The following is a 13,695-nucleotide window of genomic DNA, read 5'->3' as shown; positions in this document are numbered from 1 at the left end:
TCATCTACAATAATAATCGTGCAAGGAATAGTAAATGGAAATAAATGCATGCCGTCATTTTCTAAAGCTTTGTCACTAGAAATCTAGTCACCAAGTATATGCATTATCAAGAGCAATTAGAAGTTCTGGTTACCATTAGGGAGTGTCTTGAGTAGATTTTCCTCATTTAGACATTTGCTTTTTTGTTAATCTAACACAGCTAACAAAAATGGCAACGTTGTAACAATTTTTTGGTGTTAAGGAACTCCTAAATCCTATCTAAGATATATATAAGACTTTTTTTTATGATCAGATAAGAAAAGAAAGGTGTCTACGCAAAAAAAACACCACGTAAAGCATCCATAAGGACGAGGTCGTTCTTGAATATTACTGAACCCGGGACATTATATAAAAAAGCCCCTCCTAACGCATAAGAGTGTTTATAATACTATATGCACGTTTTATAGGATAAAAACTAATTATTTATTGAGAAAAGAGAACTTTGTCTAAAATGATCTTAACACTTGTTGGATCACGTAATTTAAGGTGACAAGTCGTAGTCTGGTTATCAATTTTTTTTCAATTAAAATATAGATGAGATAGGAGTTGGTGGGTATCTTTTATAATTGATTGATATTTGGTGATATTATTATAAAGTAAATTATTAATATTAGTTTTCATTATTAATAATTTACTTTATAATAATAACATTTGGATTATTGATATTTGGTCCATTACCCTACCTGGATTTGTGGATCCAGATCCATTTTTTACGGATCTGGATCCTCAAATTTTGGACCCTATGGATCCGGATAGGATTTGGATCCTCTTTGAAAGAACGGATCTGGACAGGGTCCTAAATAATTACCCAGATCCATATCCGTTTACCCGTTTTTATAATATTATTATTTAATATTATAATATTAGTTATTACATGTAATAACGAATTTTTGCTTGAATTTCGAATTATTGTTCTAATCTATGTGCAATTTACTAGATTATTGAGTTCCGAAAATTGGTTGATAATTGTTAATCTTTCGAAATAGTTGATTAATCTACAGTTTGATAATTAAATAGTAGTAAATGGTTGCAATGGTTATTTTTCAGAAATTAAATGTGATTTTTGGTTGATATTAGATGACTTTATTGTAAAAATTAGGGTAGTTTTAACAAAATAGACAAGGATTCCTTTAGGACCCAAATCCATAGGATCCATACGGATCTGGATCCTCATTCTGATTACCCAATGGATCTGGGTAGGATCTGGATCCTTGCCTAAAAAATGGATCTGGATCCTAGAGGACCCTATCCAGATCCTACCCATTGCCATCTCTGACTACAATACTTAGTTGGTCTTTTTTTGAGGGAAAATCATTTAAAGACAATATAATATTTTTATTTTTTAAGACTTCAAATGCATGTTGGTAAATAATCCGGGACGTATTTCCCGAGACACGAACTAGTTAAGGTATAAAACTAAATTATACTTCTAACTTTTATAAGGTGATAGTGCCAAATTATAATAAATTATATAATTAATGAGGGAGAGAGGAAGATAAGAAATAAGCACCAATATGAATAATTAGACTAGTTAATTATAAAATCAACGGTATATACACATTGATTTAAGGAATTTAAGAGAAATCACTAGAAGTAAATTAGAATTTGTAAAAGAAATTCATCGGGTGGTTATAGCGTATATAAATAGTACGAGTCTCTCTTCAAAGTGTAATTTTTGCATGTCGTCTCCCCTATGCTTTCCTTTTATTTTCTCCAATATATAGGCTCTGTTTGATAGGGCGTAAAACGTTTTTCTGGAAAACTGTTTTCCTCATTTTCAATGTAAAAGGGTGTAAATTGGGAATATCCCTCATTTTTAAGGGAATAGGGGAGGTTTTTCATCTTTCAATCTTTAATTTAAATTGTATATGGAGAATAAATTTTCAGGAGTTGTATTTTGTGAAGATGAGAAATGGTAGTAGATTTATTTGTTGGAAGGTAAGATTTAACAGAAGGGCTAAACGATATGAATATATGAAGATGGAAATAACTAAATAGATTGTCTGTTAAAGCTGTATGGGTAGCACCCAAGTCTGCTATCAGACACAAGTTATGTGTCCGGCATGAATCTTCTAGGACGTGACCTTGTCATGGTGAGCCAAATTATTCTTAATGACTGTCCGAGATGGCACTCTCGGCTACCGAAAATGACAAAATAGGAGAATCTTCCCTCCAATCAGACTCATCTCTGTCGTTCACGTGTCAACGGATTATGCATCCTATCAGATGAACAATACTCCTATAAATAGTCAAATGGTACTATTATGCAGGTACATTATGAATACCACTTTCTTTTTATCTCTCTAAATCCATAGCGGATACATACTGACTTGAGCGTCGAAGGAGGTTTCCTAACATTCCCCAAGGGTAGTTTACGTTTGCTCTCTTGCAGCTTTCCAGTCTGGGACTCCCCCCAATTATCGATGGACATCTTTGAAGCCCCCCAATTATCGATGGACATCTTTGAAGTCCACCACCATTTCAACACCGAAACAGAAGCCTTGAAAGTAGAACTATTACATGAAAAATGCAAGAATAGTAGATTGATTACAAGTACTTATTGATCGTTGTGTTCCACCAACTTTATTATTATTTCATCCACAAAGAACCTTTGTCAAATCAAACAGTAGGATAGTGCAATAAATACAAAGGAAGAACTAAAAAATAAAATGAGAAACATCGATGTTCCCTGCAATAAGGAAGTTACATACAAATCCACATGAGATATCGCTGCCAATACAAGACTCTCAATATGAGTTTCTCTGAAATTCTGCAAAACAATGAAGGGCTTCATCTGCACAAGATATACAATGGCCCATAAACTAATTGAAAATGGTAATAAGGGGCTTCAATCTGCAAAATGGTAATGCCATTACATGTCTAACAACATGAGAAGCACTATTTCTGATAATTGTCCACAAACCAAGTTTACTCCCCTTCACTCAGTATCGGGTTGATGAGCGGCTTCATCTGCGCAAGATATACAATAGCCCACCTGCACACAGATTCATGAAGAACCGATGTTTAGCACAGAAAGAAAGAGGAGCATGGGAGACAGAGAAAGAAATGTTTTTTCAGGGTCTCCAAGATACATATTTGACCATCTATACTATTATTAATACATGTAGAGGAGCACCGTAATCTCCCATGCGTACACGGACATGGCACCACATAAGCTCCTACATGGCATTCCACTTTGGATTTTCAAAGAATAATACACAAAGTTGTCACCTTCGGGAAGTAGAATATTGTGAAGTTATTTGGTCGACAAACTAGATTTTTTACCCAAAAAATGTAACCTTTGTTAATTGAGTCGAGGAAATAAATGTTCTTGCTTAGTGAATATATATCAAAGGCATCATTTTTAGATGTCAAGACTCCAATATTCTGAATTTTTTGTAAGTTTTTAGTTTATTGAATGGGAAAAGTTGCTTGCTTATAGATTAGAGGGAGATGTTAATTTAATAATTGTACAACAATTCAAAACTATAAAGACTCCAGTAATGTAATGAAGTACTCCCTCTGTTTTTAATTAGTTAGCCCCATTTTTAAAGTCAAATTTCATTAATTTACACCATATTTTAACACTGATAAAAAATGGAGGGAGTATATATATAAAGGAGTAAAGGAAGAGAAAGTTGTAGTGGTAGGCTGGTAGCTATATCTCAAAGACAAAGGGAAAGAGAAACTTGTAGTGGTGCTGGGAAATAAAGGTGCGTGTACTTTCTCTACAGTCTACTGGAGCAACTAGCTACTTGCTGCTAAAAAAGAAAATTTCTTCTCCAAACGACATGAAACATATGCAGTGATGCAGCTGACTAGAAGCAATTAAAGGCTCATGGAGCATTCATCGCAACCTCCCCTCCTAACTTCAGGATTTCACAAAAGTACAACCCCGGAATACAAAAGTACAAGATACCGGAAAAGGCTAATGCAGTATTAGATGTTCGGTATAACAACAAATTAGAATAGTGTACTTGTTTTTTTCACTTTCCCAGTAAAGAAATAAGTAGGATAATGGACTTACATCATCCAGCAGCAAACTATTGCTGTATTAACCAATGTTAGGTGAAACCTACAAAACATAAAATGATTTACTTCAGTGATTGTTCTCAGATCAAGAAGTAAAAACAAGTAGTTGCACAAGAAGGTCAACCCATTATGTTGAATGCGATCAGAACTCTCAGTGCGGACATTTGAGCAGATAGTAAAACATAAGATGCTTTGGAGAAAAAGTGACATAAAAGACCTGTAACCTAATTTTGGTACTGACTACTGACCCTTGTACTTAAGACATTGAGTGAATCAGTAACATTTCTTTACTTTAACATGGCGAGAAAGCACATTAACAACTTCTGTCACAAACTAAAAAATGAGCGAACTGAATATGAAACTGCATTTACACATTTAAATTATTCGTGATTTGCTAGAGCACATCCAAAGCAATTGATAATAAGAATCAGTCACCCTATCTTTATTTTAATTTTAACATCATTACATTATGCTTTTTCAAATCAAAGTACAGCTATGGACTGTTCATTATCATGGAGCATGCCAATGGCAATAAGCTACATCCTTCAACATAATACTAAATGAGAGACCTTAAAAATTTAAGTGGCAGAGTTCATAGTGGGCTGGAGGGAACACAGCTCCTCCAAGCATTTTCTAGTCAATAAAACATATAGCGCAGAAACATAAATTTATAATAGGTGTCAGCATAATGTTAAAGCAAATTTAATTGATGCATAAGGTCAAAGCTCCAAACAAGTATTTACTTCTTAATGCTACAACATTTTTCTTTACATGCCTTTCCCAAGTTGGACCAAACACTACTTTCTCTTGGCCTGTTTACTTCTAACTTCAATAGTCAAAAGGGTAATAATAGACTCAGAAACCAAGAGGCGATGCAAACATGTGAAAATTACCCTTTTCCCATATGAAACATGCTAAGTTGCTAACTATCGAAAGGGCCTTGATACATCATCTTCTCCACTCTTAGTGCCTTTCTATTAATTCTTTCATTTCATTTATTTATTATAAGAAAATTTCTTGCTAACTAAAGGAGCAGCTAAAAACTCACACTTGCCAAAGTGGATAATTAGGCATGACCAAAATATAAAACTTAAGGCATCGCATACAACTTTCTTACAAGCACAACGATTTCATATAAATATTCATGATCATAGAATTGCAAAAGGGAAAGCTTCGTACCTAAGCTCCAAAGTTAACACACAAGTCCTTAAAATAGGCAACGCTAACCTCAGCTAGAATATGTGGCAAAACCAAGTGTAGCTCGCAGTACTATGTCTTAAACTCTTATCTAAAAGCTAGACGGTTCCAGATAGACCATGTTAGAACCAACACTTTATCAGGACAATAATATATTATGCTTATTAAGAAAACGAGATGAGTTGCAAACTTGGCGGTAAAGGTAGCAATAGATATATAGTTGACAATATCTTCTAGACAGGTATCAGAAATTGTCTCCATAGAGAGGAGAAGTTCATCCATTTCTTACAAAATCTTTGCTAAGAATCAACTTAGCTTGGACAGATTATAGTGCTAAAATGGAGAAACAAAGGGAAGAAGAAGAACTTGATTGATTCTCTAACTGAAAATATAGCACAATGTAAAGAAATTCAAGCTTTTGAGAGGCTTGATTCTCTCCCAATTGAACTCTTAAAAGCTCACCCAATTTCTCATCTATATTCAACATGCCTTTCACATTCTAAGTTGCTCTACCTAACAAACTATCTAACTTATTCCCCAAGTCTAACTCATAAATATACTACCTAAAATACCCTTCCCCTACAATATCAGTTCTAGCAATCTTGAAGTACAGATTTTCATGGTTTAGGGGTATGAATTAGTGACTACAAAAGTTTGTATGAAGGAGTTTGCCCTCATATATACTATATCAGCACTCACTTAGAATAAAGTAGCTGACCTTCCATATATCAGATCCAATGACTGCCCATATAAGTCACTGCAATAGAACTTCAGAGTAGAATCTTTATTTCACACTAAAAAATATCTTTAACCTCATCTGCTTAATATGAAAATCCAGCTGGTTTATCTCTCATATCTTCTCCTTATGCTTGAAGTGTATGTGCATAGATGCATTATCTCCCAACACCGAACCCATGCAAAACCTCGCAATAGCCATGTTTGTTACCAGGTTGTTGTACTAGTAACATTCTTACACTAAGAAAAACCTATCATGAATTTTTGTACCTGAGATCTTCTCAAAGAGCTTTTCTTCTTTCGGCTATCCATGGTGAAGCCCAGGAGAAATATTTTCTGATAAAGAGACACTTCTAAAAGATCGACATTAAAACATACACAGCTCACTCATCTAGTGCCTTTGCTTCTTCAAAACCATCTGCAAGTGGTGACTTACCCTACTACCCAATAAAAACTTTTAATCTTCCCAATCTTCATCTCCACATCAACTCAATTTCTCTCCCCCCACCCAATCACAATCTCATCTCCACCAACAAAGACCCTTTCTTCCACATTGTGAAGTCCCTCGAGTATATGGCCAAATATTCAACATGGAAACATCAATCTAAAGTGTAATGCAAAATTAAGAGACAACAATATTTTGGGGAAAACTTTTTTTATTCACTCACACCACAGAAACTGAAGTACAACCAGCTAGGAATTTGGAATGTCACCCACTTATCACTCCATAAACTCTTCAACATTCACAAAATAAATGGCCCCTAATTAAACAACTTAAATTTTGCAACTGACAAGATATCAACAATCATAGTTAATAGCCAAGAATTCGAATTAATTCTCAACATAAAGAACATAACAGGTCCTTGCAATTTCTTGCTTCTTCACATATAACCAAAATAATCAACCAACAAATCCAACACATCTCAATTAATCCAATCAACTCTAGACTCTAGCACATAGCAAAACCAAGTTCTAATCGAAGCTAATTACTGATTTAAGTCCCTAATCACAGCTTGAACAGGTCAATTTAGATACAGAACGATATCAACAATTATCAATCATCAATCAACAATATACAGCTGATAAAAGCAAAATTCAGATTCAAAATCCAAAATTCAATGAACAAGCAACAAATCTAAATCAAATCCAAAAGAAGAGAGAGAGAGAAAAATTACAGATTGGTAGAAGGTCCACGATTAAAGCAAATTCTCGTAAAAAGAGAAGAAATAACCCCGATCACAGCGAAAATTAGGGTTGTAACCATAAAACCCATCTTTTTTCACTCAAACTTCAATCGAATTGAGATAATACGATCAATTAAAACGCCAAATAATAACTAACAACTTCAATTTGATTTATACACCTGCAAAGTAGTAAAATTGGAACTCAAAATAAATCGTAGAATTAATAAATTATGGATTGAAGATAAGAGTTTTATAGAAACATTGAGAAATTGAGAGGAGAGAGAAAATACTCACCTGGTGTGATCTGCGATCAAATGTCCGCTACTTCGTTGCTTCGTAGTAGTTTGGCTTTATGGGCTGTTCTTTTTTTTGTCTTGAATTTACTTGGGTTTGTAAGTTTGATTGAGTCTTTTTTTTTTTTTTTTTTAAGAAATTTCATTAATTGAATGCCAAACGGCATCTACAATAGATATTAAAGAAAAACAATATACAATTAAACAAGATTAAATCAAATTCGTCTTCGAAAAAACTATAATGAACCAAATCGGGCAATACAGCGCGGCCCCCTTGTATTTGCTGAATCAAACAGCTATTGATGAGGAAGTCTATCATTCTGACATAGTTTGGGAAGAGCATTCTTGATCGAATCCTGTTAACCGCATCCGAGATTCCAATACCTTCATGTTGAGCGAACTTCAACCAATAAGAACAATTTCTCATACCTAAAAATAAAAAAACTACACTCACAACTCCCATAGGGGAGAAGGAGATCTCCACAACAGAGACTAAAAACCCCATAATAGGGTTTGAAGAAATCTCATAAAGAGATACTAATTTATTCAATAAAACAAGAAAATGAAATAAAAACTGAAAATAAAAGCGCAAAATAAAGGGGCTTACCATGGATGAAATCATCCATGGCAGCCCCTAACTGATAAAGAAGGGGTAGAGGAGGCTAGGGTTTTAGAGATAAAAAAAGATAGAAGGCTAGGGTTTTAAAATTACCAGGTTTACAAGTTGGATTGAGTCCTTATTATACTTCACTATAGAAGAAATGACATCTTTCTAATGGGCTTGTTTGGGATTTAGCCTAAATCAAGTGTTTGGGAGATTATAAAATTCAAAACCTCATGGGTGGATCTGATTCACAATAATTTATTATACACCCTAACTGCTTTTATTACGTAAAAACTGACTATATTAGAAAAAAATTGAGTGTATCATATAAAACTGATAATATCAGAAAATTGATTATATCATATAAAAACTGATTATATAAAAGATAATTATATCATACTATAAAAACTGATTATATCAAACGAAAACTGAGTATATCAAATGAAACTAAGTATATCATATGATTTTCGGTGTAGAATAAGTTATTGTGAACACGGTTCATTCAATTTTTTTTTTATAGAATTTGTATTTGGAATGGGATCAATTCCCGTCTATATTAAAAGAGCATGAAACAAAAATTTAGAAATTCATTTTAAAAGACTAAAACCATGTCAATTCCAATTCCTAATCTTTGACTCTCAAATTCCTAAATCAATAATGTTTGGTTTTATGAGCAATTTAAGCTGATTGGTAAATATATATATATAAATAAATTATTTTTATTTTTGTATATAAGGATATCAAAAGGTTTAGGAAAATTTCCACTGGTAACCCTGTACTATGGAACATTTGCAATGGTAAACCATTTTTCTTTTGAGTTTCAAAAATGACCCTATACTTAGTAATATTATACAACCGTGACATTAATGATGGTTAAACTGTTACTTCGGCCGTTAAACCTATTTACTATCCTAACTCAAGTTAACCCCAAACCACTACCTAACCCACTAAATCCCCACCCACCACCACTCTTCCACCGAAAACACTATACTCCCGTCACTCTCTCCCTTCTGGTGACTTTCTCTCTCTGTCCTTGCCACTCTCTCCCTATCCGTGACTTCTCTTCTTCTCTTCCTCTTTCTCAGATCTTCACTGTCACTTTGTCCCCCCCCCTTTCACGTTGATGCTGTTGGTGATGGTCGTGGGATCGGATGTGCTGTTGCATATTTCTTCTCTTTAATTCGATGGTGGTGCTAATACCATAGTTGCACTGCTCTTGTTGTGACCATTGCTTGTCGGTGTTGGTGCTATCCCCCTCTGTCTCTTGCTTGAGCCTTCCTTTCTCCTCTGTTTGCTTCATTGCGTCCCTTATTATCTCGTTCTCTATCTTGTAGATATGGTGGTTTCGAATAGTTAAATAGTGTTTTTGGTGGCTGGAGTGGGGTTCGGATTGTGGGTGGTGGTTTCAAGGCTAGGTTGGGATTTTGATGAGTCTTTTGTTTGAAGGGATGCGACAGTGGAGGTAGGGTGGGGTTTAGGTGGAAGGGTGGGATAGTGGTGGTGGAGTGGGGTTCATGTGGAAGGGTGTGACAACGGTGGTTGGGTGGGATATCAATGGGTTGGGCGGTGGTTAGGATTAACTTGGCTCAATTCCTGTTTATATATATCAAAAGAGCATGAAACAAAAATTTAGAAATTCATTGTAAAAGACATGTCAATTTCAATTCCTAATCTTTTGACTCTCAAATTCCTAAATCAATAATGGTTGGTTTTATGAGGAATTTAAGCTGAAGTGTGAGTTATTTTTGTATATAAGGACATCAAAAGGTCTATTATTATTGTGGTTTATATTTTCTCAAGGTCATTAGCATGTTCATTTCGTAAGCAACTGACATCAGCTTATTTTTATTTTTTTAATCTTTATGACTTTTTTTAGTGTCCAGTAGAAAATTTCAATCCTGAAATTTGAAAACTCATATGCTAGTTACTTTTTTTTTTTTTTTTTTTTTGAAAGAAAGAAAAGGGATTTCATTAATATTTTGCCAAACAATGCCAAACGACACTTACAAGTCATTTCTGAAAAACATAAAATTCTAATAGAAATACATATCACCCTAGAAATGTAAACATCGCAGATTTGACTTAATTTTGCCTTAATAAAAATCTTCATCTGAAGCAATGCAATCTGTGAGTTCGCTCTGGTTCGGCATACGATCTGCAGATGCGGAAATTTTGGGATGAACGTACTCCAATAGTCTTCCATAATTTTACAGAAGTTGTGAAACCCTAATTCTTCATGTTGAATCTCGAAATTCAACCAATGAGAATAATTTCTCATACCTACAAACAAAAGAACCATACTCACAACTCCCATAGGGGAGAAGGAGATTTCCAAAACAGAAACTAAAAACCCCATAAAAGGGTTTGAGAAAATCTCATAAAGAGATACTAATTTATTGAACAAAACAAGAAAATGAACTAAAAACTGAAAATAAAAGGGAAAAAGGGGCTTACCATGGATGAAAACATCCATGGCAGCCCCCTAATTGATGAAGAAGGGGTAAGGGAGGCTAGGGTTTTTAGAGAGAGAAAAGGAGAAGGGAGGCTTAGGGTTTCTTTTTCTTTTCATATGCTAGTTACTTCCTAAACAACAAAAAGGAACTTAAATGTTGGAATTCAAACTATTAATATTTGCGAAACAATATATTTGGAATTTAATTTAGACATATCAAATCCCAAATTTAAATTCCGTTAGGTGGAATAAAATATAAATTCCCAACCACTGCCTGAAAAAGTTTTGCCTAATTCCTCTCCGGAAGGAATATAAATTTGTTCATACCATCGTCAAACTTAGGGCCTGTTCTCTTCAGCATAAAACAGCTGAACTGAACTGAATCGATTGAAGCTGAACTGAGTTGAACTGAACTGATTGGAGCTGAACTGAACTGAACTGAATTGAATTAAATTAAATTGAGTTAAATTGAATGTAATAAATATATAAATAATATTTAAACAATAATATGAATATTAAATAATTATTATAATGATAAGTAGTAATAATGAATAATAATAAAAATAATAGTATTATGGATATTTTTAAATGATAGTTATAAATAAATAATATTAATAATCATAAATTAATAATAATAATAATTAATGATAATTAATAATAATTACTTTATATTATTTGTATTAATATATTAATACTTGATGATGATATATAATAACAATCATATCTAAGAAGTAAATTAATATTACTATTTTAATAATTAGATTGAATAATATAATAATATTTAGTAATAAAAATAATGATTGGGTTGGACCGCGAAAATTACATCATAAACCGTCTTGACACGATTTGATTGGTTTATGGGCTAAAAAACGTGGGTTTATTTGTGCTTTGACCTAAACCATGTTCCTTCAAATAATAATAGTAATAATATTGAGTAAAGCTATAATAAACAAAATAATATATAGAAACAACAACAATAATAATAATACTTAATAGTAATGATATAAAAATAAATAATAATAATAGTAATAATAATAATAAGAGTAATTAGTAAAATAAATTACACCAACATAATAATAATATTTAACAAAATGGTTATAAAAGAATGGAGCCGAACTGAACTGAACTGATTAGATTTGAACTAAACTGAATTGAACAGAACAGAACTGATTAGAGATGAACTGAACTGAACTGAAAATAAGCTGGGGAGAACAGGCCCTTAGGCCTGTTCTCAACAAGTTATTTTCAGTTCAATTCAATTTAGCGTTTCAATTTTAGTTAGTTTTAGAGACTGAAATTATATTTCAGTTGTATTCTAAACAAGTCTAAAAATTTAAGATAGCTTAAAATTCTAGCACCTATTCATTTAAGCCACCTTAAATAACTTGCCAAACAGACCTAATTTAGTTGTAATTAGTTCAGTTCAATCCACTTTAGTTACAATCAGTTTAGTTTAGTTTAGTTTAGCTCTAATTATCATTTCTATTAGTTATAATTTAATTCAATTCAGTTGCAATCAGTTTAGTTTGATTCAGTTTGGTTCAATTCAATTACAATCAGTTCAATTGTTCAGTTCCATTTAATTCAGTTCAGTTGCAATCAGTTCAGTTCAATTCAATTCGGTTCAATTTTAGTGTTAGTCAGTTCAGATGAGTTCGGTTCAGTTCAGTTCAGTTCAATTCAGTTGTTTTATGTCGAAGAAAACATGCCCTTAATTTTTTTTATATATAATATTAATAACCTTTTATACAACATATATTATTTGTTATGCATTATTCATAGTTGTGTATACAACATTTGTCATTTATTATTTTGAAAAAAAAACAAAAAGGTCAACCCTCCTCTTGAACGTAGGCTTGTATTAGGCCAAAATACAAGAAAACCTCTATGATATTTGAATTTTTTGGGTAAGATTTAGTTCAAGCTAGCGATTTTCTAGTATGACATGTTTTGAAACTTCATTCAATTTTTGAGGGTAGGTAAATAAAGGTCTAGACTGGGTATTAACTCAGGTTGATTCGAAAATCCATATTTAGGACTCGTTCAGTTATCGTTGGAACTTAATTTTCATGGAAAGTTTTATTTTATGGAAAGTAAATTTCCTTGTCTATTTCCTAGAAAATGGTTTTGGGTATTTAGTTGAACATAAGAATTTGTAATTGACACAAGAATTTCTAATCACCAGGGGGGAGGTTGGTGATTAATTTCCTACACCTCATAGGAATTTCCATTTCCTCGAAAATTTTATTTCCCATGAATTCCCTATTTCCTATATACCAAACAACTACCCTATTTTGTATTTTCTAGGAAATCCAAATTCCAATGGAATTTGAGGTGAACCAAACGACCTCTTAACTTCAGCCAAATAAAACTTGACTCAAATTTTTTTTTGGTAGTTAAGATGAATGGCCCTACTAGATTAACACTTCATTCAGATTTAACTAGTCAGGTTTAATCACTACTACATTTTTAAACAAAGGCAATGGCTAAAATTTGGTAGTGTAACACATTATTATGTACCGTTGTAGTAGGGGTATCTAATGCAATGGTTCTTGTCAATTTAGTTTTGCAGGTTGGGCTACTGCAACGGTTTTCATTGTTGCCGTTGCAGTAGACATACTTATCGCAACGACTATAGTCATTTACATTAGAAATATATATGTATAGTATAAGGACTACTCCATATTAGTGAATTTGGCACAATAATTCAGCTTTCCCTCTACAAATTTGTAGGTCAGACTCCTTAGAAGGAATGGAAGATGGTAAGGGAAACCTCACTCTCAAAGATCTCCTAGTGGGGTTTGAATCCACCATTGCCTTGAAGTCACGAGGCCAAATCTTAACCACTAGGTCAAACCTTGATTGATATACTTGCCACAAATCTGTTTTTTCCATATTCGCATGATCTGAAATTAATCGTATCCAATCCGAAAGAATCAAGTGAACCTAACAAGATGTGACCTAAAGTTGATCTGAATTTAACTTGAAAGACACGTTAACCCGTCAAGACTGAATCAAATATAACTCAAAATCCTAAATAATCCGATCAAAACCCGACTAAAGTATCCGAATTGACACATCTACGTGGTGGTAGAACTGTCAATTTAGTTACCGAGTCGGGTTCAGGTTAGATCATCTCAGGTTTTAAGTCATGTTCGG

At 33.2% G+C, this 13,695-nt stretch overlaps 1 protein-coding gene across 1 annotated transcript; it reads right to left on the bottom strand.

Annotated features, from left to right (window-relative positions):
• Positions 1 to 2,575: 2,575 nt before the first annotated feature.
• On the bottom strand, positions 2,576 to 7,567 carry LOC104891768 (V-type proton ATPase subunit e2). The gene is made up of 4 exons (XM_010677524.4): positions 7,482 to 7,567; positions 7,179 to 7,366; positions 4,067 to 4,114; positions 2,576 to 3,034 (listed from the first exon to the last, which is right to left on the bottom strand). The coding sequence occupies exons 2-4, from the start codon at positions 7,274 to 7,276 to the stop codon at positions 2,968 to 2,970; spliced, it is 213 nt and encodes a 70-aa protein (XP_010675826.1). The 5' UTR covers positions 7,277 to 7,366; positions 7,482 to 7,567; the 3' UTR covers positions 2,576 to 2,967.
• Between the last annotated feature and the right edge of the window lie 6,128 nt (positions 7,568 to 13,695).

This window comes from Beta vulgaris, chromosome 4 (genome assembly GCF_026745355.1).
Source record: "Beta vulgaris subsp. vulgaris cultivar EL10 chromosome 4, EL10.2, whole genome shotgun sequence".
Taxonomy (NCBI): domain Eukaryota; kingdom Viridiplantae; phylum Streptophyta; class Magnoliopsida; order Caryophyllales; family Amaranthaceae; genus Beta; species Beta vulgaris.
Note: the sequence above shows the minus strand (reverse complement) of the source record. Positions and strands in the feature narration are given on the sequence as shown.